The 24,229-nt window shown below is 42.9% G+C and overlaps 1 protein-coding gene across 5 annotated transcripts in view; it reads left to right on the top strand.

The window, feature by feature from the left end:
• Positions 1 to 24,229, top strand: part of FGF13 (fibroblast growth factor 13) — a 532,825-nt gene that overhangs the window by 448,250 nt on the left and 60,346 nt on the right. For 4 of the 5 annotated variants that reach the window (XM_043459602.1, XM_043459605.1, XM_043459604.1 and 1 more), the window contains one exon: positions 19,983 to 20,093. In XM_043459602.1, the coding sequence (XP_043315537.1) occupies positions 19,983 to 20,093 (111 nt within the window). Of the gene's footprint in view, positions 1 to 17,603; positions 18,106 to 19,982; positions 20,094 to 24,229 lie in introns of those variants that run through there. The other variant, XM_043459606.1, reaches the window with a different exon arrangement.

Genomic DNA, 24,229 nt, shown 5'->3' on the forward strand with positions numbered 1-24,229 from the left:
GGAAGGTCAGTGACCTACCTGCTTTTACTGTTTTCTCTAACTCCTTCAGCTTAACATTTTCAATGTGCCCAAGTGTCCTATTTAGGAGCAGCATGTCCTCAACTCCATCAAAAGCAGTAGAAATTTCTGGAGTTGTTACGGTAGGAAAGGTAGTTATTTTCTACATTATTCATGAGGCTGAATTCCTACCATATACCAAGCATCAGCTAGACCACTTCTCCTTTTAGAGGCCTTCCCTGACCTTCCAATCTCAACTAGCTTCTTTGGTATTACTCTTGAAGAGTGTTCTGTTCTTTTGCTTTATAGCAGGGATCACAATTTCTAGCTAGTTATTTATGTTTGAGAGTCCAGTCTCTGGCTATCCATGTGAGCCCAATCACATCTGCCTTGTTTACTACTGAATACTGGCAACTCAGCACGGCACATAGTAAGTGCTCCAAGAACATGTGTCAAATGGATGAATGACGAGTAAATACCTTAAAGAAAACAATAAGGGAGAAAATTAGAGGACCTCGGGCAGAATCCTGTGGAACTCAAGTGGTCAGTAAGAGGAAAAGGAGACTGAGAATGAGCAATCAAATATAAGTAGGAGGAAAACCAGGAGAACAGGGTCTCAGAGAAGCCTATGGAAGAAATGTCAAGAAGAGTGATCACTGGCATCCAATGCTGCTAAAGAGTTGTGCAAAGTAATGACTGAGAAGCAGTCATTGGATGTAACAATAAGAAGGTTATGGATGATCTTAGTAAAAACAATTTTAGTGTTATGATGGAAATAAAGTTTGGATCGAGATTTTTAGTCAATATGTTGAACTATTAGAGAAGCCCCCATCCTTCCTTAAAAATGTACAAACAGCAGATAAAATCTAAGCATGTCTTTGACAATACAAAAGTTCTAAATCCAAAAGAAAATTTCTAGGTGGTAGAAACAAAGAATTCAAAGCCAGAGCAAACTGCAACAGTTGAAGCTAAATGGCCATCAAGAGTATTAGCTGCTGCTGCTAAGTCACATCTGTCGTGTCCGACTCTGTGCGACCCCATAGATAGACCCACCAGGCTCCTCCATCCCTGGCATTCTCCAGGCAAGAACACTGGAGTGGGTTGCCATTTCCTTCTCCAGTGCATGAAAGTGAAAAGTGAAAGTGAAGTCGCTCAGTCGTGTCCAACTCTTCACAACCCCATGGACTGTAGCCTACCAGGCTCCTCCGTCCATGGGATTTCCCAGGCAAGAGTACTGGAGTGGGTTGCCATTGCCTTCTCCCAAGAGTATTAGACCTGGATATATATCTTGGATCTTAAGGTGAAGCCATGGTAAAGAATCTGCCTGCAATGCAGGAGATCCGGCTTCAGTCCCTGGATCAGGAAGATCCCCCTGGAGAAGGGAATGGCAACCCATTCCAGTATTCTTGCCTGGATAATTCCTGAGAATTCCAGAAAAGCCTGGTGGGCTATAGTCCATGGGGTCACAATGAGTCAGACACGACTGAGTGAGTAACATACTCAGGTGAAGCCACAGCCCTGACACAGAGCCTTGGGCTTCCTTCATAAACCTAGGAGTCAAAAGTCCATCTGGCTCATGATGAATCAGGACTCAAGGCCTGGGATGCAGAATATAGGTGGAGTGTCCTCTCTGGGCCTAGAGTATAAAAAATCAAAGCCCCACATCTTAATTTTTACTAACAAGCTGGGAAATTTAAAAACTGGCTTTGATCCAGTGAAACCCAGAGAATGCTGGCAGAGAAAGAACACAAAATTGTAGAGATAGATAACTGCTTTCCAGTGTTCACATAGGACTTCTACAGAAAGGAACTCTCCTGCTGAAGGTGAGCCCCTCAGATTTACAGAGCAAGAAGGGATATAAGTCATTGCAGGGGTGGTCAGAAGTGACAATAAACAGGGTAATCTATATTCCAGAAAAGTTGTATAATAAGGCAATATGGAAGAGACTTTAACATAAGCATCTTCAAAATGTTCGATAGGATAAAGGAAGGAATAGAATCCATAAAGTATAAACAGCATATTATCAAGAAATAGCAGACATATTAGAAAAGATGAACCAGACATTATAAAAATTATGTGTGTGTGTGTGTGTATATATATATATGTACAGTAAGCCCCCTACATATGAACAAGTGCTGTTCTGAGAGTGCATTCATAAGTCTAGTTTGTTTCGTTTGTAAGTCCAACAAAGTTAGTCTATGTCCCCAACTAACATAAGCAGCTCTATAGTACTGTACTCTAATAGGTTTATAATACTTTTCACACAAATAATACATGAAAAACAAACAAAAAGTAAAACATTTTTAATCCTATAGTACAGTACCTTGAAAAGTACAGTAGTACCAGCTACATCACTGCTGCTTCTATGCTTGCTTCTGGACATCCTAGGCTTGAAATAAAGCTATGGTACTATGGTGCTCTATATGATACTGTGCAGCATCATATAGTACAAAAGTACAAAAGTATAGCCGCTTGGACAGGATGCATGCATGTGACAATGTATGCCAGACATGTGAACTGGCTTTCATGATTGGGCCAGGAATGCACATTTGTACCTTTGAAAATTCTCAGCTTGAAGGACTTACTGTATACACATGCTTGTATGTATATACATATATAATTTTCAATATGCTATATATATTTTATGTTGCATAATGTATAATACAGTATTTGTGTGTGCATTGATGGAATAAAAACAAAATCAATCAATAGACTCAATCCAACTAGAGAGGGGATCGGTGAAGCACCCTGATTCTACAAAGTTGAATAGTTGGGATTAGGAAGGAGAAGGAAGAAAGGGAATGGAGGAGAGAATGAAGTCTCCTGTACACCTAACTGAAGTTTCAGAAGAAGAATAGACAGCGATTTAAGGGGAAACATTAGATGAAGAGTTGATGGCTAAATTTCCAGAATTGAACCAAAACAATCAAACAATTGAAGGAGCATAAGAAGAGGAATGCAATGAACAGGAATATTTTAAATATATTCAAATACCAACCAAATAGTAGTTGTCCTCTAAAAGGGGTATTGAAATCTATAGGGAAGAATTGCTAAGAATACACACACACACACACACACACACACACACACACACACACTTTTATATGATAAAATTAGAGTGAATGGTGAATGTGAAGAAGGTAAGTGTGTTGGTAAAGACCACATTTTTTCATGAATCCTGGCCATGAAGGGTAAAAAACTTGAACGAGAGCTGAATGAGCTTGTGTGATATGGAAATTTATGCAACATGAATAGCAAAAGCAACGCAGCGAGGTTATGTGTACACTCACATGCACACATATTCATAGAGCTGGTAGAATAAAATGGCAGGGGACTTTGAAGTATAGTTGATTTACGATGTGTTAGTTTCTGCTGTACACCAAAGTGATTCAGTTATGCATATGTGTGTGTGTGTATTCTTTTTCATATTCTTTCCCATTATGGTTTATCATAAGATATTGAATATAGTGCCCTGTGCTATGTAGTAAGACCTTGTTTATCCATTCCATATGTAATAGTTTGCATTAGCTAGTCCCAAACTTAAAATCACAGTGAAAAGTGAAAGTGTTTAGTCACTCAGTTGGGTCCAACTTGTTGCGACCCCATGGAGTGTAGCCCGCCAGGCTCCTCTATTCATGGAATTCTCCAGGCAAGAATACTAGAGTGGGTTGCCGTTCCCCTCTCCAGGGGCTTTTCCTGACCCAGGGATCAAATCCGGGTCTCCTGCATTGCAAGCAGATTCTTTACCATCTGAGCCACCAATCACAGGGGACTTTTATTTTATTTTATACTGACTTTTTACTAATTTATTTATTTTGAATTTATACTTACTAATTTAGATTGGATTCTGTCAGCCAGGATGTATGTATGTATGAATATGTGTGTGTGTGTGTTGATTTGCTACTGACATATATTTGCTATATCATTAATAATTTTTCAACTGTAAAAGATTTATTTAACATCATCTTTCCTACAACTTTTGAAAAGCAAAAGAAAAAATGGTGATAAGGACTGAAAGGACAGTTTTAAAGTGAATACATCAGCATTCTGAAGAATTCCTTACATTTTCATGTTTTTCCTCATTCATCTCAAGTAGGTGAAGTTTTCATCATGGAGTGTGAGACCACAAATCAGAGTTTAGGAACTACTGCTTTAGATGCTGCCTTTAAGGGCGTATTAAAGTTTTACCACTTTAGATAGTAACATCACAGAAGATAATTTTATAAATTCAGAAAACGCGGAAGCACTATTAAAACGTGACTTTAGTCATGACCTCATGCACTGGGGACTTTTAAATTGAGGGATTCTCCAAAGCTCTTAGTTCCCTTGAAGCCGTTCAGGCAGCCTATTCTGTCACTTAACATGTCACCACTAGAGGTGCTCTTTTGTATTGATGGTATAATATTGCCTCCATAAAATCCTTATTAGAATGAGCCACTTGCCGGGGAGGGGGGTCATGAGAACATTACTAGTAATCATTAATCCAGCACTGATGAGAGGAGCTGTCTTATTGGAAAGCGGTGACCCAGGGATGCAATATGGGAAAGGACAATATTAATGAAGGAATAGAATTAGGACAACCTGGATCCTGAAGTCTTACCTGTAAGAGCTGGCTCTTGTGGAACCTCTAAAGGACGGTGGGCATGTGGGCTGAAATGTTGGCTTTACTGCATTGTCTTCAGCCTGTCTGGAGTGTATACACACACACACACGTACATACAGTATGTTGTCTTGGTTCTTACAGTGAAATGGGGCACTGTTGTTTCCCTTAATAATTCTAAGTATATTTTTTCAGACCAAAGTATACCAAGATTATGATAGAGAAAGTAGGCACTGGTATTTTAGTAGCAGGAAGAGGAATGACTAAGTAGGAAAATTTTTTTTTCTAATATGTTTACAATATATTCAAACAGTAACCAAATAATAGTTGTCCCTCTCCAGTAGGAATATTGACATCTACAAGAGGAATTACTAGGATTATCTGGTTGTGACAGTCATTTCCCTATAATCTTTAATTCATTAGCTTACAGTTTTATCATCATCATAAAATTATTTAATAACTGCCCACATGCAAATCTCTGGTCATTAAGCTAACCCATTATTGCAGGAGGAGAATGTGTGACTCACTGTGGTATACATGCCAATTTAATTTTCATTTTGATTGGCATCTTTCCAAGGGGATTACTTCTACTAAACCCTCTGCTGATGGAAGTTGTAAATCGATAAACTACTGTACACTTGAACATCACCGTTGACAATATTGTGTGGAACACAGTCAGTGGGAAAGGGAAGACAGTTGCTTACAAGCAAGAAATAAACAACTCACAAATGTCTATCAGAACCTCTACATAACACATTTTATTTTTCCCGATCCCCAGAATGCCTAACAACCATACCTATAATCAATATTTTACAGAAAAATACACTCCTGAAGAATGCTTACAATAAGGGATCAACTTGCTGCCAAGTGATTCAAAGTGTAGGGGTATAAAAATTCAAGATTGTGCTCTTTAACAAGTGGTGCTGGGAAAACTGGTCAACCACTTGTAAAAGAATGAAACTAGAACACTTTCTAACACCATACACAAAAATAAACTCAAAATGGTTTGAAGATCTAAATGTAAGACCAGAAACAATAAAACTCCTAGAGGAAAACATAGGCAAGACACTCTGGGACATAAATCACAGCAGGATCCTCTGTGACCCACCTCCCAGAATATGGAAATAAAAGCAAAAATAAACAAATGGGACCTAATGAAACTTAAAAGCTTTTGCACAATGAAGGAAACTATAAGCAACGTGAAAAGATAGCCTTCAGAATGGAAGAAAATAATAGCAAACGAAGCAACTGACAAAGAATTAATCTCAAAAATATACAAGCAACTCCTGCAGCTCAATTCCAGAAAAATAAGCGACCCAATGGGCCAAAGAACTAAACAGACATTTCTCCAAAGAAGACAAACAGATGGCTAACAAACACACGAAAAGATGCTCAACATCACTCATTATCAGAGAAATGCAAATCAAAACCACAATGAGGTACCAACTCAGGCTGGTCAGAATGGCTGCTCTCCAAAAGTCTACAAGCAATAAATGCTGGAGACGGTGTGGAGAGAAAGGAGCACTCTTACACTGTTGGTGGGAATGCAAACTAGTACAGCCACTATGGAGAACAGTGTGGAGATTCCTTAAAAAACTGGAAACAGAACTGCCATATGACCCAGCAATCCCACTGCTGGGCATACACACCGAGGAAACCAGAATTGAAAGAGACACGTGTACCCCAATGTTCATCACAGCACTGTTTATAATAGCCAGGACATGGAAGCACCCTAGATGCCCATTGGCAGACGAATGGATAATAAAGCTGTGGTACATATACACAATGGAATATTACTCAGCTATTAAAAAGAATGCATTTGAATCAGTTCTAATAAGGTGGATGAAACTGGAGCCTAATATACAGAGTGAAGTAAGTCAGAAAGAAAAACACCAATACAGTATATTAACGCATATATATGGAATTTAGAAAGGTGGTAATGATGACCCTATATGCGAGACAGCAAAAGAGACACAGATGTAAAGAACAGACTTTTGGACTCTGTGGGAGAAGGTGAGGGTGGGATGATTTGAGAGAATAGCATTGAAACATGTATATTATCATATGTGAAACAGATCACCAGTCCAGGTTCGATGCATGAGACAGGGTGCTCAGGGCTGGTGCACTGGGATGACCCTGAGGGCTAGGATGGGGAGGGAGGTGGGAGGGGGGTTCAGGATGGGGAACACATGTACACCCATGGCTGATTCATGTGAATATATGGCAAAAAACATTACAATATTGTAAAGTAATTAGCCTCCAATTAAAATAAATAAATTTTTTAAAAAATTCAAGATTGTGTAAATCTTCTCACCTCAGGGTAAGTAATATATCTTGGTAAGAATTCAGCACCAAGAGTCAGTTTAACCCAGGTTTTAAGTCTGGCTTTACCCAGTTTCGTTCCCCAACCTCCCTAGCTCTTTCTCATCCTCTAGAATTCATCCTCCAAGATGTTTTTTTTTTCTTTTTTCCCTGAAACTGACCTCTCCTGCCCAGAGTTAGTTGTGCCTTCTTTTGTGTGCTCCCAACACTTTGGACATTTGGTCCCACTCTTACTGTGCTTAATCACATTTGGTTTTAGTCTATATTTCTCTTTCTCCTCCACTTGAGGCCAAGGACAGTCTCTGGAGAGACAATAGAGCCCTTTTAAGATCATGGGATATAAGTCAGAATGCATGGATTTGAATCCATCACTTCCTACCTGAATGAACTCAGTAATCTCTCTTTTCCTCAGCTTTTTCATCTGTAGAATGAGGATAAGCTCAGAAGGTTGTTGTAAGTATTACATGAGTAAATAAGGACAAGGTACTTAGATAATGCCAGGGATATAGTTCAGTTCGGTTCAGTTGCTCAATAGTGTCTGACTTTTTGCGACCCCATGGACTGCAGCATGCCAGGCTTCCCTGTCCTTCGCTATCTCCTGGAGTTTGCTCAAACTCATGCCCATCGAGTCGGTGATGCCATCCAACCATCTCATCCTCTGTCGTCCCCTTCTCCTGCCTTCAGTCTTTCCCAGCATCAGGGTCTTCTCTAATGAGTCAGCTATTCACATCAGATGGCCCAAGTATTGGAGCTTCAGCTTCATCATCAGTCCTTCCAGTGAATATTCAGGACTGATTTCCTTTAGGATGGACTGGTTGGATATAGTTGGTGCTCAGTAAATTGTTGTTGTCGTTTAGTGGCTAAGTCATGTCTGACTCTTGCAACCCTAAGAACTGTAGCCTATCAGGCTTCTCTGTCCATGGGATTTCCCAGACAAGAATACTGGAGTAAGTTGCCATTTCCTCCTCCAGGGGATCTTTCTGACCCAGGGATATAGCTGTTTTTACCTTTGCATCTTTCAGGTACCTTTGCATCCCTTCAGGGTGTAGCTCGGTACATGGCAAATGGTTCTCAGTAAATTTTAAATCAAGGAATGAACAGTTTGGTCCAGGACAAATTGATTTCACTTATCTCAGATTGCTTCTGTAAAATGAGATTGTTAATTGAGCATCAAGGCCCCTGTTATGAAATCAGGTTCTAAAGTTGCTTGAGGTCTTCAGTGATTACAGGAGAAGTTAGTAAATAATTTCAATCTCTTGATTGTTTGTCAGAAGGGAAACGTTAGAGCAAATTAGTTAGAATGGATCTAGAGGAACCCCTGATTGCAAAAGAATAGTCATGGGCGTCAGAGCATGGAAGTGAATACATTGTGTGTAATATTTTTCTCTCTTTTGGCTGAACTCAAGCTTCCTGTAGCTGAAAGCAGATGGCACAAAAAAGCTTACAGTGTGCAAAGCCAGTTCCAGTTTTCCCTGTAAAAAAAGAACTGAGCGAATTGGGAGTCACTTTAACTTCTCATCTCTGCTACGAAGGGGTGAAGATCAAGTCCAGGAAATGTTAAGTATCCTAGCATTCCAAACCTCAGATGATGTGAGTCAGACCAGGTCCTGTGCTCCAAGTACTCCCTGGGCTGAGAAACGCAGAATAACATCAAGCAGTGATTTATAATCATTGAATTTATTTATTTATTTTTGGCTGAGCTGGGTCTTTGTTGCTGTGCATGGGCTTTCTCTAGTTGTGGAGAGAGGGGGCTAGTCTGTCACTGCGGTGCATGGGCTCCTAGTTGTGGTGGCCTCTCTTGTTGGAGAGTGCATGCTCAGTAGTTGCAGCTTGTGGGCTCATGAGTGAGACCAGGGATCGAACCTCTGTCCCCTGTATTTGCAGGTGGATTCTTTAACCACTGGACCACCAGGGAAGTCCTAATCATTGAATTTTAGTGAGAAAGGTAGTGAAGTTTTCTTTCAATATCACTCTAAGAAGCTATTATTCAAAGTATATGAACTGTGCTAATAATTATGCATAGGTCATATCGATTCTTGTGTGTTTCATAATTCACTTTTGTTTAAGAAAGAAAAAAAAAAACACGTGAGTTGAAAATCATGCCATATTTCATCTTTTCCTGTTACCCAAGCCAAAAGATAGTCATATCAAGCACCACTGTTCAGCAACCTAAATTTCAATCCCAATGCCAAGAAGAAAAGGTCTGGCCTTGTAAACATAACATTGTATTGTCTGAGAATCCTTAGTTTAACTATGAGCTCTGCCACCTATGTACAGGCCGGAAAACCATAGATGCAAGTCTCACTAGACTTCCCTTTCTCATCTGTAAGTGGCAGTAATGATAACACTTTATAAGTTCTTGTAGGGATTAAGAAAAATACTGATGTCACATCACTTGTTGTTGTTCAGTTGCTCAGTCGTGTTTGACTCTCTGAGACCACATGAACTGCAGCATGCCAGGCTTCCCTGTCCTGCGCTATCTCCCTGAGTTTGCTCAATCTCATGTCCATTGAGTCAGTGATGCCATCCAGCCATCTCATCCTCTGTCGTCCCCCTTCTCCTCTTGCCTTCAATCTGTCCTGGCATCAGGGTCTTTTCCAGTGAGTTAGCTCTTGGCATCAGGTGGCCACAGTTTTGGAGCTTCAGCATCAGCCCTTCTAATTCAAGGTTGATTTCCTTTAGGATTGACTGGTTTCATTTCCTTGTTGTCCAAGGGACTCTCAAGAGTCTTCTCTAGCACCACATTTCGAAAGCATGTTCTTCGGCACTCAATCTTCTTTATGGTCCAACTCTCACACCCATACATGACTACTGGAAAAACCATAGCTTTGACTATATGGACCTTTGTAAGCAAAGTGATGTCTCTGCTTTTTAATACACTGTCACAGCTTTTCTTCCAAGGGGCAAGTGTCTTTTAATTTTGTGACTGCGGTCACCATCTGCAGTGATTTTGGAGCCCAAGAAAATGAAATCTGACACTGTTTCCACTTTTTGCCCATCTGTCATCCACTTAACAAGTTGTTTATCCAATTATAACAACAGTATTTATTGTTATCACCATTTGAAACCCCAATTTAGGGGGGAAAAAAACAACCCAAAACCAAAAAACGAATGAATAACAACTAAAGCAGTGTGGAGGGTTTAAAAATCCTCTGAGGCATCTGAATGGTTCTCAGGTGGATCATTGACCTGGCTTTTGTCCCCTTCTTAGAATCTGATGGATACCATCTCCCCCAAATTCAGTCGGTTCTCCTGCCCATGTCCTGGCTGCTGTCTGTAAAGAGATGTGTTAAGACTTAATCCTGAGAGAGCACTGAAGTAGTTTCTCATTACCTCTCTGCTCCTGTAAAAGATGGCAACTCTTGATAGGAAGTTGATGGAAACAATATCATTAGCAAATAGGAAATCCATCCAGAGTTCCTTATCAGTTCAGTTCAGTCCCTCAGTCATGTCTGACTCTTTGTGACTCCATGGACTGCAGCACACCAGGCTTCCCTGTCCATCACCAACTCCCAGAGCTTACTCAAACTCATGTCCACTGAGTCAGTGATGCCATCCAAACATCTCATCCTCTGTCACCCCCTTCTCCTCCCGCCTTCAATCTTCCCCAGCATCAGGGTTTTTTCCAATGAGTCAGTTCCTTGCATGAGGTGGCCAAAGTATTAGAGCTTCAGCTTCAGCATCTGTCCTCCCAATGAATATTCAAGACTGATTTCCTTTAGGATGGACTGGTTTGATCTCCCTGCAGTCCAAAGGACTCTCAAGAGTCTTCTCCAACAACACAGTTCAAAAGCATCAATTCTTTGGCGCTCAGCTTTCTTTATAGTCCAACTCTCACATCCATACATGACTACTGGAAAAACCATAGCTTTGACTAGACTAGACAAAACCACAGCTTTAACTAGACTAGAGTTTCTTAGGTTGGTTGTGAATCCTGCCCCACCCTCCCACCCCACCCCTGCCCCAGGCTAGGTAACAGGGAAGGTTAGATCATTTGCAAACACTGTATTCCCTTCCTCACATCTGGAGTTTAGCTCACTTTGCTCCAGAAATCCTATTTCCTGAAACAACTGAGATCCAGAAAAATGACTGATGGTCGGCTTCTGGCTCACATCCTCCCATTATTTTTTCCCCTAGCTTTTCATTTAGATTACTTAGTTCACTAGGCAAGAAATGAACCCCGTGCTACAGATATTTTGCCTCTGAGTTTTGCACATTTCTTGTCTGCCCTAAGTGTTTCATCATAGAAACATCTCATTTATATTTGTTAGTCACCAGTCAGTTCATAAAATAGCAACTATTCCTTCAAGATCTTCAAATATGATTGAACAAAACTAAATTGATTTCAGAGAAGCTGGTGTCGTTGCTGGCTTGGGACACTGTGTCACCACTGGGGCAAACCATTTGGTTGAGAATAGATGTATTGTATCTGCAAATTATTAACCACACGTTACATGAGAGAAACTTTAGAAAATGGATGTGACTTCCTTAACCCGAGTGCTCCAAGTTCACTCAGTATGGTCTTCCAAAGGCAAAGCTACTAGGAGTCTCCAAGCTCCATCACACAGGACCATACGCTTTCTCAGTAATGGTGTTGCTACCCTTTTCCTCATGACTCCTTCTTGGTTGCAGGTCATGAGCATGTCAATAGTGTGTGCATTCATGCTCCGTCGCTAAGTCATGTCTGACTCCTTGTGATCTCATTGACTGTAGCCCACCAGGCTTCTCCGTCCATGGGATTTCCCAGGCAGGAATACTGGAGTGAGTTGCCATTTCCTTCTCCAGGGGGATCTTCCTGACTTAGAGAAGGAACCGCATCTACTGCTTGGCAGGTGTACTCCTTACCACTCTGCCAACTGGGAAGACCATGTGAATAGAGCGTAGTTTTAAATCACAGAATGAGAGCCTTGAGCCCACATATTCACTAAGGTAGAAAAGGTTTCTATTGGAGTCACAAAATCTTCTATCAAAAAATCTGCTGATTTTCAACTATGGTATTGGACACCCTTGCTGAAAATAGTGTTTTCCTTGTACAAAACTTCAATCCCCACATATTGAAGCTTAAGCTCGTTTTCTTGTGATCCTTCCTCTCTCCTAATCCTCAAGGGAGAAAGGTCCATCTCAGTCATCCGGTATTTTTCTCCAGGTTTTCTTAATTAAAATGACTAAGCAGATATTCAGAGGCCTTGAACCCTTGATGTTGCTGCTGCTATGGCTAATTAAATGGCAAAGAGTGGAATTCATAGGTATGATTAATTCCATCAGGATACTTTATGGTTTTAAAGTTCATAAATTATGAAACAATGAAATTTTTATATGGGTTATAGGATTTTTCTTCATAAGGATCAGAATCAATTAGTGTGTTCCCCACTGATTTTATTTATCTATTTCTTTGATTTAAATATAAACCAGAGATAGGTTCAGTACGTTCTACAGCTTAAGTATTTAGAGAATGATCTCAGAAATAGGACACAATGAAGACCAACCCTACTAGTCTAGAGCAGTGCAAGCATAAGGCTCCCTGGCTTTTCACTCTGAATGGGGGTCAGGAGAGCCAATCAATTGCCAAAATATTGATTCTGTAGACCTTTTATTTCCAAAACAGAATTCCCCCAAATGATCTGAGTAGGAGAGACTCTATGCCAGCTGGTAAATGTGTCAGGTTATGTTACAGAATACAGTAGTCACTCTTTCTGTCTCTAGAATTCCAGTGTGACATTGACAAGATTTCCTTAAATCATATTTTTCTTTCTGCTTGGAGTTATGTGGCAAGAGCTTTTGCTAATGGCTTTTCTCTAATCTCCTCATTTGTATTTCTATCCAGTCGTTTCTCTGGGCTTTTGGGTATAATTAAATAGACCACAAAAGGTGGTACTTGCTACCCAGTCTCTTCAATAACCCCTCTGCTGCCCTAGCCAGTTACTGGCAGGATCCCAGTGTTGCTTGGCCCTGGTACACTTGAATCCACCTCCCACTCCCAGCGCCCTCCCTTTGAGTTCATCATCAGTCCTTGACCTGGTAACTTGTCACTCAGATGTTTTGATGGACTGTTAGCAAAGGTGCAGAGCCAGCCAGCAAGAGGCTCTGATTATGTTTATCTTCACGGAGGAAGGGTGTTTGAAATCTTTTCTGAGTTTCAGAAAGACAGCCAATTCCTTCCTGCTTAGAAAGTACTGAGGCTGCTCCTGATTAGGCTGTCTCAATTCTCTCGTTTTTACTCATCACAGTCACATCTGTTTGGGTTTCTGTCTCTCTCCTGGAGATGCCTCTTGAGAGCAGGTCCCCTCAGCTTCTTTCCAGCTCCCCTGAGTCCTGCCAAAAGAGACTGGCAGACCAAGATCAGCCTTCTCTGCTCCAGTAGCTCACATACCTCTCCCTGAAAAGAATACCAAAGCCTGCTTCTCAAGTGAACCCAGGAGGAATGGAGCCAAAGAGACTTTCAGATTTTTCTTTGGGATTCCCATGTAGAGTTTATATTCTAATGGGATGGGAAGAGAAAGGGCAGAGGGCAAGTATGAGGAGGAATAGGGGCACAGGCGCAAAAATCATAGGCTCCCAGAGTCAAGAAGACTTTCTAGAACATCTCATCCCAAGGTTTTCAAATGTTTTGTTTTCAGCAGTATCATCTTTTTTATTTTTATTTTTTTGTAAGAAATCATACGAACAAGTCTCAGTATATAAAAGTGAGGAAAACGGAAGTGCTATGATTGAAACACAGGTGAGGGAACTTACATCCTTCTACTCTTTGGGTTCTGCAGGATACAACTGGAAAGCCATTTATCATGTTTCAAGGATGACTTTAAAGATGGGAAAACTGAAGCCCCAACAGGGGAAATGACATGATAAAGGTCACACAGTGGTAAAGACCTGTGCCTCCTGTCACTCAGGCTAGTGAGTTGACTTGGAGAAAGGAGCCAAGAATGCTTTCTTCCTGAATCAGATGAAGGAGAGAGCCTGGTGGAAAGTGCAGTGAGTATCAGAGGTCTGGGAAGAGTTGCAGTGAGTAGGGCCACCTAGCATAGAGGAGTTGTGAGCCTTGGAGTTAAGCAGGAAGAATTGAAACTCTAGATCTGTAGGAGATCTGGAAAGTTCCCCTACAAGGGTGCAGGGTGAACTGGTAGGAACAGAGCAAGACAGGAGAAAAGGGCACATTGGAAGTGAGTGTCAAAGGAAAGGGCTTCCCAGGTGGCTCGGTGGTAAAGAATCCACCTACTAATGCAGGAGATTCAAGAGATGTGGGTTTGATCCCTGGGTCGGGAAGATCCCCTGGAAGAGGAAATAGCAACCCACTCCAGTATTCTTGCCTGGAGAACCCCACAGACAGAGGAGCCTAGCAGGCTACAATCCATAGGGTCACAGAGAGTCAGACACGACTGAGCAACTGAGCATGCATGTACATCAAAGGAAAGTTCTTAATTCATCCTTCCACTGAAATGCCACACTCCCGGTCTGGGGTGGCAGTGTGACAGAAAGGAAAGGCAAAATATGCTTCTCTAGGGTGACCTGCAAGTCTTTCTTTCATTATTGCCTTCTCAAGATGAATGAGTTTTTAGCACAGGTCTCCTCTGAGGGTTTCATTGTTGTATTAACACGCTTCTCTGAGAGCACCTGAGAAAGACACAGGCAAGTTAGGAAAGGATGAAAAGGTCTGCTCCATTAATGGTTAAAGTGATTGTACAACGCAATTTGGACCCAAAGTGAAAGTGGGTTTCCTTCCATCCCTTCCCCACCCTTCTTCCCCCAACACCCTCCTCCCTTGCCATGATCCCTCTCCAGTGACAGCCCTCAGATTCTCTTACTGGAAGAGACAGCATGCATGTGGTCTGTAGACAGGTCACAAAGAGTTAGAGACCCCTATGTCTGGTCTTGCCCATCACATGTCATTTGTTTTCCTGTCCATGGAGTTGAAAGGATAAAGGCAGGATAAAAATCAGCAGAAGTACATTTTATGGGCTGACAGGGACATGGGACAGGGAGAGACTCTGGTTCCCCTGATACCTCTCATTTTTCAAGAGAGGTTAGAGCAAGAAAGATATATATAAATACCCAAAGAATCATCCGGTTGTCAGCTTTGATCCAGTGGTTTCATGTGTTCATAGCATAGAGTTTAATTCTCTAATTTATATGTGTAAAAAAAGCCTGGGGTGGTGGGTAGGAGTCAGAAAAAGAGTTGATGTATTTACATGTTTGTGTTTGAGTCTCTGTAATGGTGCGCCGCTTCTCTTCATTATATATCCCCGAAGTCTTCTCTGCATCTGTTTTCCTCAAATCCCATCTGCAAATACCTTGTGAGTGATGTTCAGACAAGCAAACAGTGAGTGCTGACCTGGTGGAGAAGCAGTGGGAAGAGCCTGGGAAAGCCCTCTTTATTTTCTCAGTACCATTCCCTTATTCTTCCCAAGTTCTGTCCCTTGTCTGAATCAGGACTGTGTTTTTCTTTAGCTTTGTCATGCCTGCTTTGATGCAAGGTCCCAAGAGAGAAACAAGAGGAAAAAAAGGTGGGTTTGTGGTGGTGGTGGTGGGGAAGTCTTGAAGGTAGTACACAGCAGAAGGTAAAAGCATGCATAATGAATGAGTAGGAATCTCTTAACTGTCCATCCCACACCCCAAATATTTGGTCCTGGTCAGAGCTGCTTTCAACCCCTCTCTTAGGGAGATTATTTCCCTTCATTGTAGTTGGAATTTAAATCAAATACCTTCTAGCCAGGAGACATCTTTGTACCCTTCAGAATCAGTATCAATCAGTCACTTGTCAATTATTTTTAATAAACTTTTCTTGAGCTTAAACTATGTGGACAGAAAACGTGCCAGGGGGTGGGAATATAGTGGTGACCAAGACCCAGTCCCAATTTTTAAGGCATTCAGAGTCCCAAGGGAGCAGCCCAGGGTTTTCCCCCCATGAATTAAAGTCTAAAGATACTTCAGTGGACTTGAGATGCTAAAACTTTTCTACCTTGTCCTCCCTTTTCTCTTGGGAAAACGCAAAGCAGGAAAGAGTGGTAGACTAACCTGCAGGAAATTTCAGACTGTTCGGCATCATTGTCCCGTGTCTATCCATTTCAGTCACTGCAACCTTCAGGCCAGTGCACCTCAGCAGACACAGCTGTGCTTCCCATAGGGCAAGAGACACTTCAAGATTGGGGAAAGGTGGAAGGGAGATGGCAACAGCTTACCCGGTGGAGCAGTGAAATTTACAGAAGGTTCAAGAGCTTTAACTCTGACAGGCTAAAAGTAAGAAGCCTGAAAGATTTCAGTTTCTTAGTTGAGGCTCAGGCCCAAAAGGTCAGGAAAGGACCAGAGCCTGGGCATTTGGTTTTGCATCTGCAGCAGTTCTGAAAAGAGCCAGAGGTCTAGTCGACAGAGCAGTAGTGATAGCTCCATGTCAGAGCCGTTGAGGGGCTTCCTTTCTGGCATAGATGGGGCAGAACCTGTGAATTGAGTGAGGCGGGCAAAAAGCCACACTTGATTCCTGAATTGGAGGGAGGCAGGCTGCCTGAGTTTGAGGAGCAGGGGAAATAAAAGAAAAAAAAAAGAAGTTAAAATATTGGAGACGCGCCAGAGCTTAAAGAAAGGCTCAGCTCTGCATTTCCCAGATACTGCTTCTGCACACGACTTCTTTGCGTGGATCCCAAAGCCGAGCTGAACGGTGAGGGGGCGCAGAGGGAAAACGGGGTTCGGAAGGCACAAACTGGCCTGAAATGAAAAGTCAGCAAAAACCACTGGGTGGCAGCGTGGTGTGCGGGCGCAGCTCTGCAGTGCCTGCTGCTACTGCTGCGGCCGCGGGGGGAGGCCGAACCCGTCTGCGAGCCCCGGCCTCGCGCCTGAAAGGCTACAAGTGTCGCCATGCGAAAAACCTCAGCGAGTGTGTGTTAGGAGGGGAGTGCGTGTGGCGAGTCCCAGCCCGGGGCTGGGGGCTGGCGAACTTCGGTTGGGCTCCAGCCCGGGCGTCCTGGGGCCAACTCCGAATCACCCAGGAACGGAACATCCCACCCCGCCATCCCCCATCTCCAAGCAACCCCCACCCGCCTCCCCGCGCCTCCAACCCAACTGCCTCATCCCGGCGTCTCCTCCATCACTGTTTCCGCCCGAGGCTCCTCTGGGGAAGAGGCGGGGAGGAGGGTTTGGGCGATGGGGCAGTGCCGGAGCCCCGACAGGTGTTAGCCCGAGCGGCCCGCCGGGGACTTGAGGGGGATGCGGCGGGTGGGGGCGGCCGGCGGCGGGGCGCCGGCGGGCTGGGCTCCGGGAGGGAGGGGCCACCGGGGGAGGGGGCCGCGGGAGGCCGTCGCGCTCTTCCGGAGGGTGCCTGCAGCGACAGAATTCCTATACTGAGTCGGTGCCGCGCCCAGAGCAGCAGCGGCGGCAGCGGCGGCAGCAAAGATGCGAGGCCATTACCTGTTTGAGCCGCGTCGGAAAGCTGGCACGGGCCAACTTTTCCCGATCGGCGGGCCAAGAAGTTGCAAGGACTAGTGGGAGGCTCGGAGGGGCCAGGGCGAGGGCGCGCCCCCCCATCCCCACCCCGCACGGTCCCTCCATCCCCCCCTCCCTGCAGCCGCCCGCGCTCCCGGCCTCGCTCTCCCGCCCGCGCTCCCTCCCTCCGCCCGCCTCCCTCCTCCGGCCCCCTCCGCGCGGCACCGGGCGGGGGGTGCCGCCAAACTCCGACCCGAGCCACTTGGACTCGCAGTGTCCTCCGGGCGCAGGGGCCGAGCGCACGCACTCGCGCCGCTCTGCCGCCACCGCCTGCCAGCCAGTCTCGCCCGCGAGCCCGGCCCGGGGCTTGTGGCGTCGGCTCGGACCCAGGCAAGCCGGCCGCCCGCGCGGGAGCCGGACCACCGCCGGAGGAGCTCGGCCGGGATGCTGAGCCCCCTCCTCGGCTGAAGCCCGAGCGCCGAGAAGCCCGGGCAAGCGCCGGCTCCGGAGACGAAGGCGGCGGAGGCGCGGGAGGAGGAGGCGAACCCGGAGAGGGGCCGCGAAAGAAGTGGTGGTGGTGGGCGTCGTGGCCATGGCGGCGGCTATCGCCAGCTCGCTCATCCGGCAAAAGCGACAAGCCCGCGAGCGCGAGAAATCAAACGCCTGCAAATGTGTCAGCAGCCCCAGCAAAGGCAAGACCAGCTGCGACAAAAACAAGTTAAACGTCTTTTCCCGGGTCAAACTCTTCGGCTCCAAGAAGAGGCGCAGAAGGAGACCAGGTTGGAAGGGGGCTCTTGGCTGGCTTTTTTTTTTTTCTCTCTCTCTCTTCGTACTTTACGAGTATGGAAGGGGCTGGGGGGCGTGGATGGAAGCGGAGGTGAGTTTGTCGGTGGCCCATCTAGTGCGGATGTGGCCACCTAGCCGGTGTGCGTGCGTGGGAAGCGATCGCTCTCTCGCCTCCTTCGTAACAGTAACAGGCTTGCTGCATTGCAACTGCCGTGGGACAGGCGCAGAGCTGGGGGGCATACCCTGCCCAGCGGGCGCGCCATCAGCTTCAGACAGGCCACATGTGTGCAAGCTCTGGGCAGCCGGGACCTCTGGGCAGCCGTGTGGATGGCGTGTTTTGCAGGCGCGGAGCCGGGCAGACCCCTGCCCACCCCTCCCCCGAGGGAGAACCCAGGGAATCCCTCCCTTGCCTTCATCCCCGCAGCGCTGACCCTTCCCCAAGGACCCTGGGTTTCCGCTGTCTAGGCATTCTGTTTCTTTGGTCACTTTTAAGCTTACTGGGACAGACTTGTGGTGTAGCTTTGAAATATTTGCTGGAGAGGAGGGGGTGGATTCCTAGAACCTGTGGCCGAGAGCTTAGTGATCTGGTTCGATTAGTCAAATTGGTTGGTTACTTGCTCCTAAAATGCAGGATTGAAGAGAAAATTTAACCAGATCGTGGGTCCTTTTGAACCAATTCAGTGAGAAGAGCAGCGCGGTGTTCCAGCGCCAGGGGAAATTCACACAGCTCGAGGTGTCGGGTTGCGTCAAGGTAGACCTTCAGGCGAAGAAGCAGTTTCTTTGGCTCCTCTTAACCGAATGGATCCTTTACTCAATTGTCTTACTTGTACTAGATACATATTACAGAATTTCTGACGTATCAGTCTGTTATTTCGCTATTTGTGTGTTTTACACATCCTGGAATGAACATGCAGACATGCATTTTCTGCTTGCTCGAAGTTTTTAAGGAATTAGCTGTAAATTAGGCTTGCTTTGAAACAGGTTTAAGCGGTGGCAAAGCATGTTTATGTGGTCTGAATAATGACATAAATATTATTTCAGTGCAGGTGTCTGTATTCAATAAAAGCAAATTTTGGATAGCACGGCTGTTATTGATAAATGAGGTGCTTCATTAATCTATGGTGATTCATAATTGAAAATTATCTTGAGAACACATATTTTGGATAATTACATTTCTGATACTAAATTTGAAAATAAGTATGAACTAATTTTCTTGCCTCCCCACCAACAAAACCCCTGCTCTTTGCACGCATTTTCCCCTAAGGATAATTAATATGTTTGTTTTATTCTCCTTCCCCCCCCCCCTTTTCTGTATGGCGGCTCAGTTTTCTAAATAGAAATCCTTTGATGGGGTTCCAGATTGTTTACGCAGTTTTAACCTTCTTAGAATGGAGGGGATGCTTTATTCCAACTGTGGTGATTCTGAGGGAAACTTTTGCTGGTGTGTTTTTGGTCCCTGCTTGGAAAACCACTCTAAATCTCATCTTAGTGTTTCTCCTTTTCCTTCCGCATGAGAAGTGGCTCGTTGTTAAAAGGCAGAATATGCCCCTTGCCAAGCCATTTTGAATGCTCAGTGAGATGAAGTGCCACTCTGTAAGCCAAAGGACACGCCATCAGAAACTGTCTCTGCGGTCAGTAGCTTTAGGGCTTTACCAATGTTACCAGGTGGCAGTCACATGTTTCTTCAGTCCGGAGGTTGGTTCTGAAACTTGCAGTTTGTTTGCTTGTTTTCCTTCTTTCAGAGGACTCTTTATAAAAAGTGTCATTTGACCTTTTCCACTAAAATGTATAACTGGAATTAGAATTCTAAGTCTTTTCAACCATATGTGCACAACTTATCAATTGATCCCAACCCTCTTTCTCTTTGCAGAGCCTCAGCTTAAGGGTATAGTTACCAAGCTATACAGTCGACAAGGTTACCACTTGCAGCTGCAGGCAGATGGAACTATTGATGGCACCAAAGATGAGGACAGCACTTACAGTAAGTGACTGCAAAATAAATAATAGTATATCCCAGCATATTGTTGACACTTTCTTTCTTTCTTTTTTTTTAAGTAAACAACCCTGCTTAATCCCGAAGTGAATCCAAAATAGAGTCAGCACTATATCATCCTGTTTCAGCAGGTTAGCCTAAAGGAAGGGGAACATAAAAATATCTAAAATAGTGAACTGTAGCAAATAATGTTGACACCATCTGAAGAACAGTCCAAATGTCATCTCCATGGTAATCTGGATAGATTTATGGCTGTCCTTTGGATTTTATTACTTTTTTCCCACAGAAAATTTACTCACCCCCACACTGATCCTGAAATAGCACAGTTATCTCTACTCTTAAGCACCGGTCTCATCCCAAGAGAGAAGAGTGGTTTCATGTCAGGAGAATTCATCATTACAAGCTTTCACTTCTGTTCCCCCTGCCCTACACACACTGATAATTCTCAGACTAATTGGGATTTTAACATTGAGATACTTCCACAGGTGGGTAAAGAGATTTCTTTGAGCACTTTATTTTTAATCGTGATTTAAGTCAAGACCAAATTGGAGACCATCATGGTGAACCTAAAAGAGAAACACATCAAAAAGAAAGTTTTATTTCCAATTACTGAAGGATAGTGATTCCAAGATGTTATATAACCTTTTGTGATTGGCTTTATTTATTTGGAGTCATAAATGCATGAACTCCTTAATAGTGACACCCTCTTCAATGATAATAATTGGTGGGGTTTTTTTTTTTTTGCAATTAGAAGATTGCTGTAGACATATTCGATGTTTCATGAGACTAAATCACCTAATTCTCACAATTCCTTCCCAGTTTTCTGTAATTTATATTGCATTTCCCTCAGACTTCATTAATCTCCCAGAAATTGTGCCATTGCCAAGAAAAGCCCACCTGAAAGCTAACAAGTCCTCTGTGACATTTCCAGAGGTACGGGGCTAGAGAGAACAAAACCATAGACAAGGGTTCCAATGTTGAGTGTTAAAAGAGTTTCACATGTTTTAAGACAGCTTCCTGGGCTGATTGATGGCCAAGGCAAGACCTCAAGAGGAAGTCACCTTTAATTACCCTTAAAGAAAGCTCTGTGGGTACCTAGGATGAAAAAGTTCCATACATTTCATAGTTGCCCATAGTTTTCATAGTTCTTCACTGTTTTGCAAAATGCTGTACTGTTGCAGTTCTACAATGAGTATGCTAGATGTTCTTTCAGGTATACTATTCTCTTTGAAAAAATGAGTCAAGGCTAATTAGAGGGTTTTACTGTTCCCCTATAACAGACGTGAGTCCATCATAAAACGTTCCCATGAATTGCTGCAGTCCATGGGGTCGCAAAGAGTTGGACCCGACTTCGTGACTGAACAACAGCAAAGCTGCTCGTCTTTCCAAAGTGCCTCAGCAAAACAGATTCGTTGGGCACTACTAAAAGGAAGTTCATGATCAGCTGCTAATGACCCCCATGCAGTCAGGTTTTCCCTCACCTACTTTTAACATTTTCTGCAGATTAGTGCAGAAATCAGTGAAAAAGTTTATTTTGGGTCCAATGTTCACATACCTCTCCTGAAAAGGAAAAAAAACCCGGACGGTTCATTTGTTGTATAAGCAGTGATACAGCACACACCTCAAGATCACACTGTATGTAGTCATTGTAGAGTACTATACACACACACATATATCTACACATAGACACATGCGTATACACACACACCTGTGTATGTAAATAAGGCTCCATTTCCTTAACTGTGGACTCAGGTAGTCAGTTTTACTTTTCAGTTCGTGCATATGCATAGCTTCTGCCTTTGGTTGTCTTATAACTGACTGATATGCATGACATTTCTGCATACTAATGATATTGTTGGGCCTTAAAAGAGCCAGAGTCTGTGTTTAGGCAGAATGAAATAATGAGAGGTGAGTCAGCCAATGGTGAGTATTACCATAAGATGAAGCACACAAATGAAGTGTCTCAGAAGAAATAGCAAGTCTGTGGGGCTTGACTGCCCCAGCAGCCAAGTGTGATCAGAGGCCAGCGGGCTAGCTTTTCTTCCCACTTGAGTATATTGTAGGGTGTAAGTCATCATGAAACAAGAATATTTAATGGTTAAAGTAATAATTAAAATGATCATCATTAAAATGGAAGTCTTAACTATGCAGATGTATTCTTTTTTTCCCCCTAAAGCCAAGCAATTTTCTTGGCATTCATTATTTATTTTGTTTATATACTATTTCCTTAACATGCATTCTTGTTATTTATGTTTATATTTTTCTTAATTTTTAGGGTTTTTCAACATATTTTTTTCTCACTTGGTTCACCTTGGTTGATTTTATGATATTTTAATTCTGACATGATAAGCCAGATCATGATAAAACAAATCAATTCACATTTACCAAGATACATCTATTTCTAAAAGCATATATTTGGTATTATGCATTTAAGCTGACCTTAAGTAGCTTTATTACAATCGTAAATATCAGTCCAGTAAAATCTCACCATGAGCAAATCAGCCATTGTAAATTATATATTGCCCCCTGAAAAGGAAAAGATGATAGACATTTCATGAGAGCAGTTTTATTATATCTGCCTTGGATTCAGTGAGGGTGATGTTAGAATAGGCAACTTTCCTTTCAAGTCTCCAGTAGTGTTACCAATTTAATGGGTCAAGTCTTTCTGATCAACATTAAGATATACTTTTTAAATTGCTCCCTTTGAGAAGTTGATCTTAACCCAACTGATTAAAAAAAAGATGGCCTCCTTTTTGTATTAAGCAAACACTGAGTGCCAACTCTGTGTACATCTCTAAGGAAAACGGGTCTTTCAATGTACAAGGAGTTTAATTGTTTTCATGTAGATACAACAGGAAACAAGAAATGGGGCCCTTTTATTTCTTCCTCAAAATTTTGACAGAAACGGAAGAAGAAATATCAGATGTTTAGTGAATGTGTTTTAGATACACACAAAATCCATTGTTTTCTTCTCACGCTTAGCATATTTTCATCCTAATCAAAATAATGTCCTAAGTCCATGAAGAAGTACTCCAGATTTAGAGAAACAGAAGCATATTGGAGAATACTTAATCTGTGCAAGCTCACCCTTGATGTAATAATTTCTTTGCATTTTTATCTGGAAAGACTGTCCCTTTAGACAGACTTGTAACAAACCTGTTTATGATCTTAATTGATCATAAATTCATCTTAATGATCTTAAATGTTTATGATATTAAATGTCTACAGAAAAACAATTGGACTGGTATCACCAGTCACTCTCCACTTTTGCTGTTTTCTTCAATTTTTTATTTTACCATGGTATTTTTTATTTCTGAATCGGGCATCACAAATATCTATGGTACATAGTGAAAAATCCATGTGCCACTGTATAGTTCATACCATTATTCAGGGATAGATAATCCTGGGCATGGGTTACTCATATTCTTTGCTTCTCTTCCTTCTACTGCTATCTGATGTTTGAGAATTAAACATTTTATTGCCCATTAAAACACACGTCAGAGTAGTTGGGGCATGTGGTGAAAATCAAATCTTTCTTTCTTTCTCTTTTTTTAGCTTGTTACCACCTGCATTCAGGGGACTAAGAAGGTTCAGAATACTGTAAAAAATGGAGTTCTAGAAACAATTCTAAACATCCTTTATTACCTGTCATATATCATCATCTATTAGTTTGATTAAACTAGGACTCCAGCCTACGCTGGTGTTCTAGTTGTCTAGTGCTATGCCTTTTAAGCCAAACCCATAAGGAGGTCTTTGTTTGATTTCATTTGATTTCTTAGATATCAGAATTTTAAAACTCTTGAGCTGTTATGTAATGGGACTGTGATCTATTACATTTCAAAAATATAATATTATCATGATTTCACCATACAGATTGCTAGCAGTCCACAAATGTAGGTTGAGCACCTGCCGTGAGCAAGGTGCCATCACAGAAAGAGCTGGAACATATACATGACATGCTGAACAAGATCAGACTTCACTCCTGGGCACTGCATGGTCAAATATAGCATGAGATCCTGGCTTCCAATCTGTGCAATTCCTTTCCCTCACCTCACATAACAGAAGGGCACAGCTTTTAATATGATGAATATTGAATGAAGTGCCATCAGCAGCATGTGGTAGGA

The sequence above is a fragment of the Cervus canadensis genome, chromosome X (assembly GCF_019320065.1).
Source record: "Cervus canadensis isolate Bull #8, Minnesota chromosome X, ASM1932006v1, whole genome shotgun sequence".
NCBI lineage: Eukaryota > Metazoa > Chordata > Mammalia > Artiodactyla > Cervidae > Cervus > Cervus canadensis.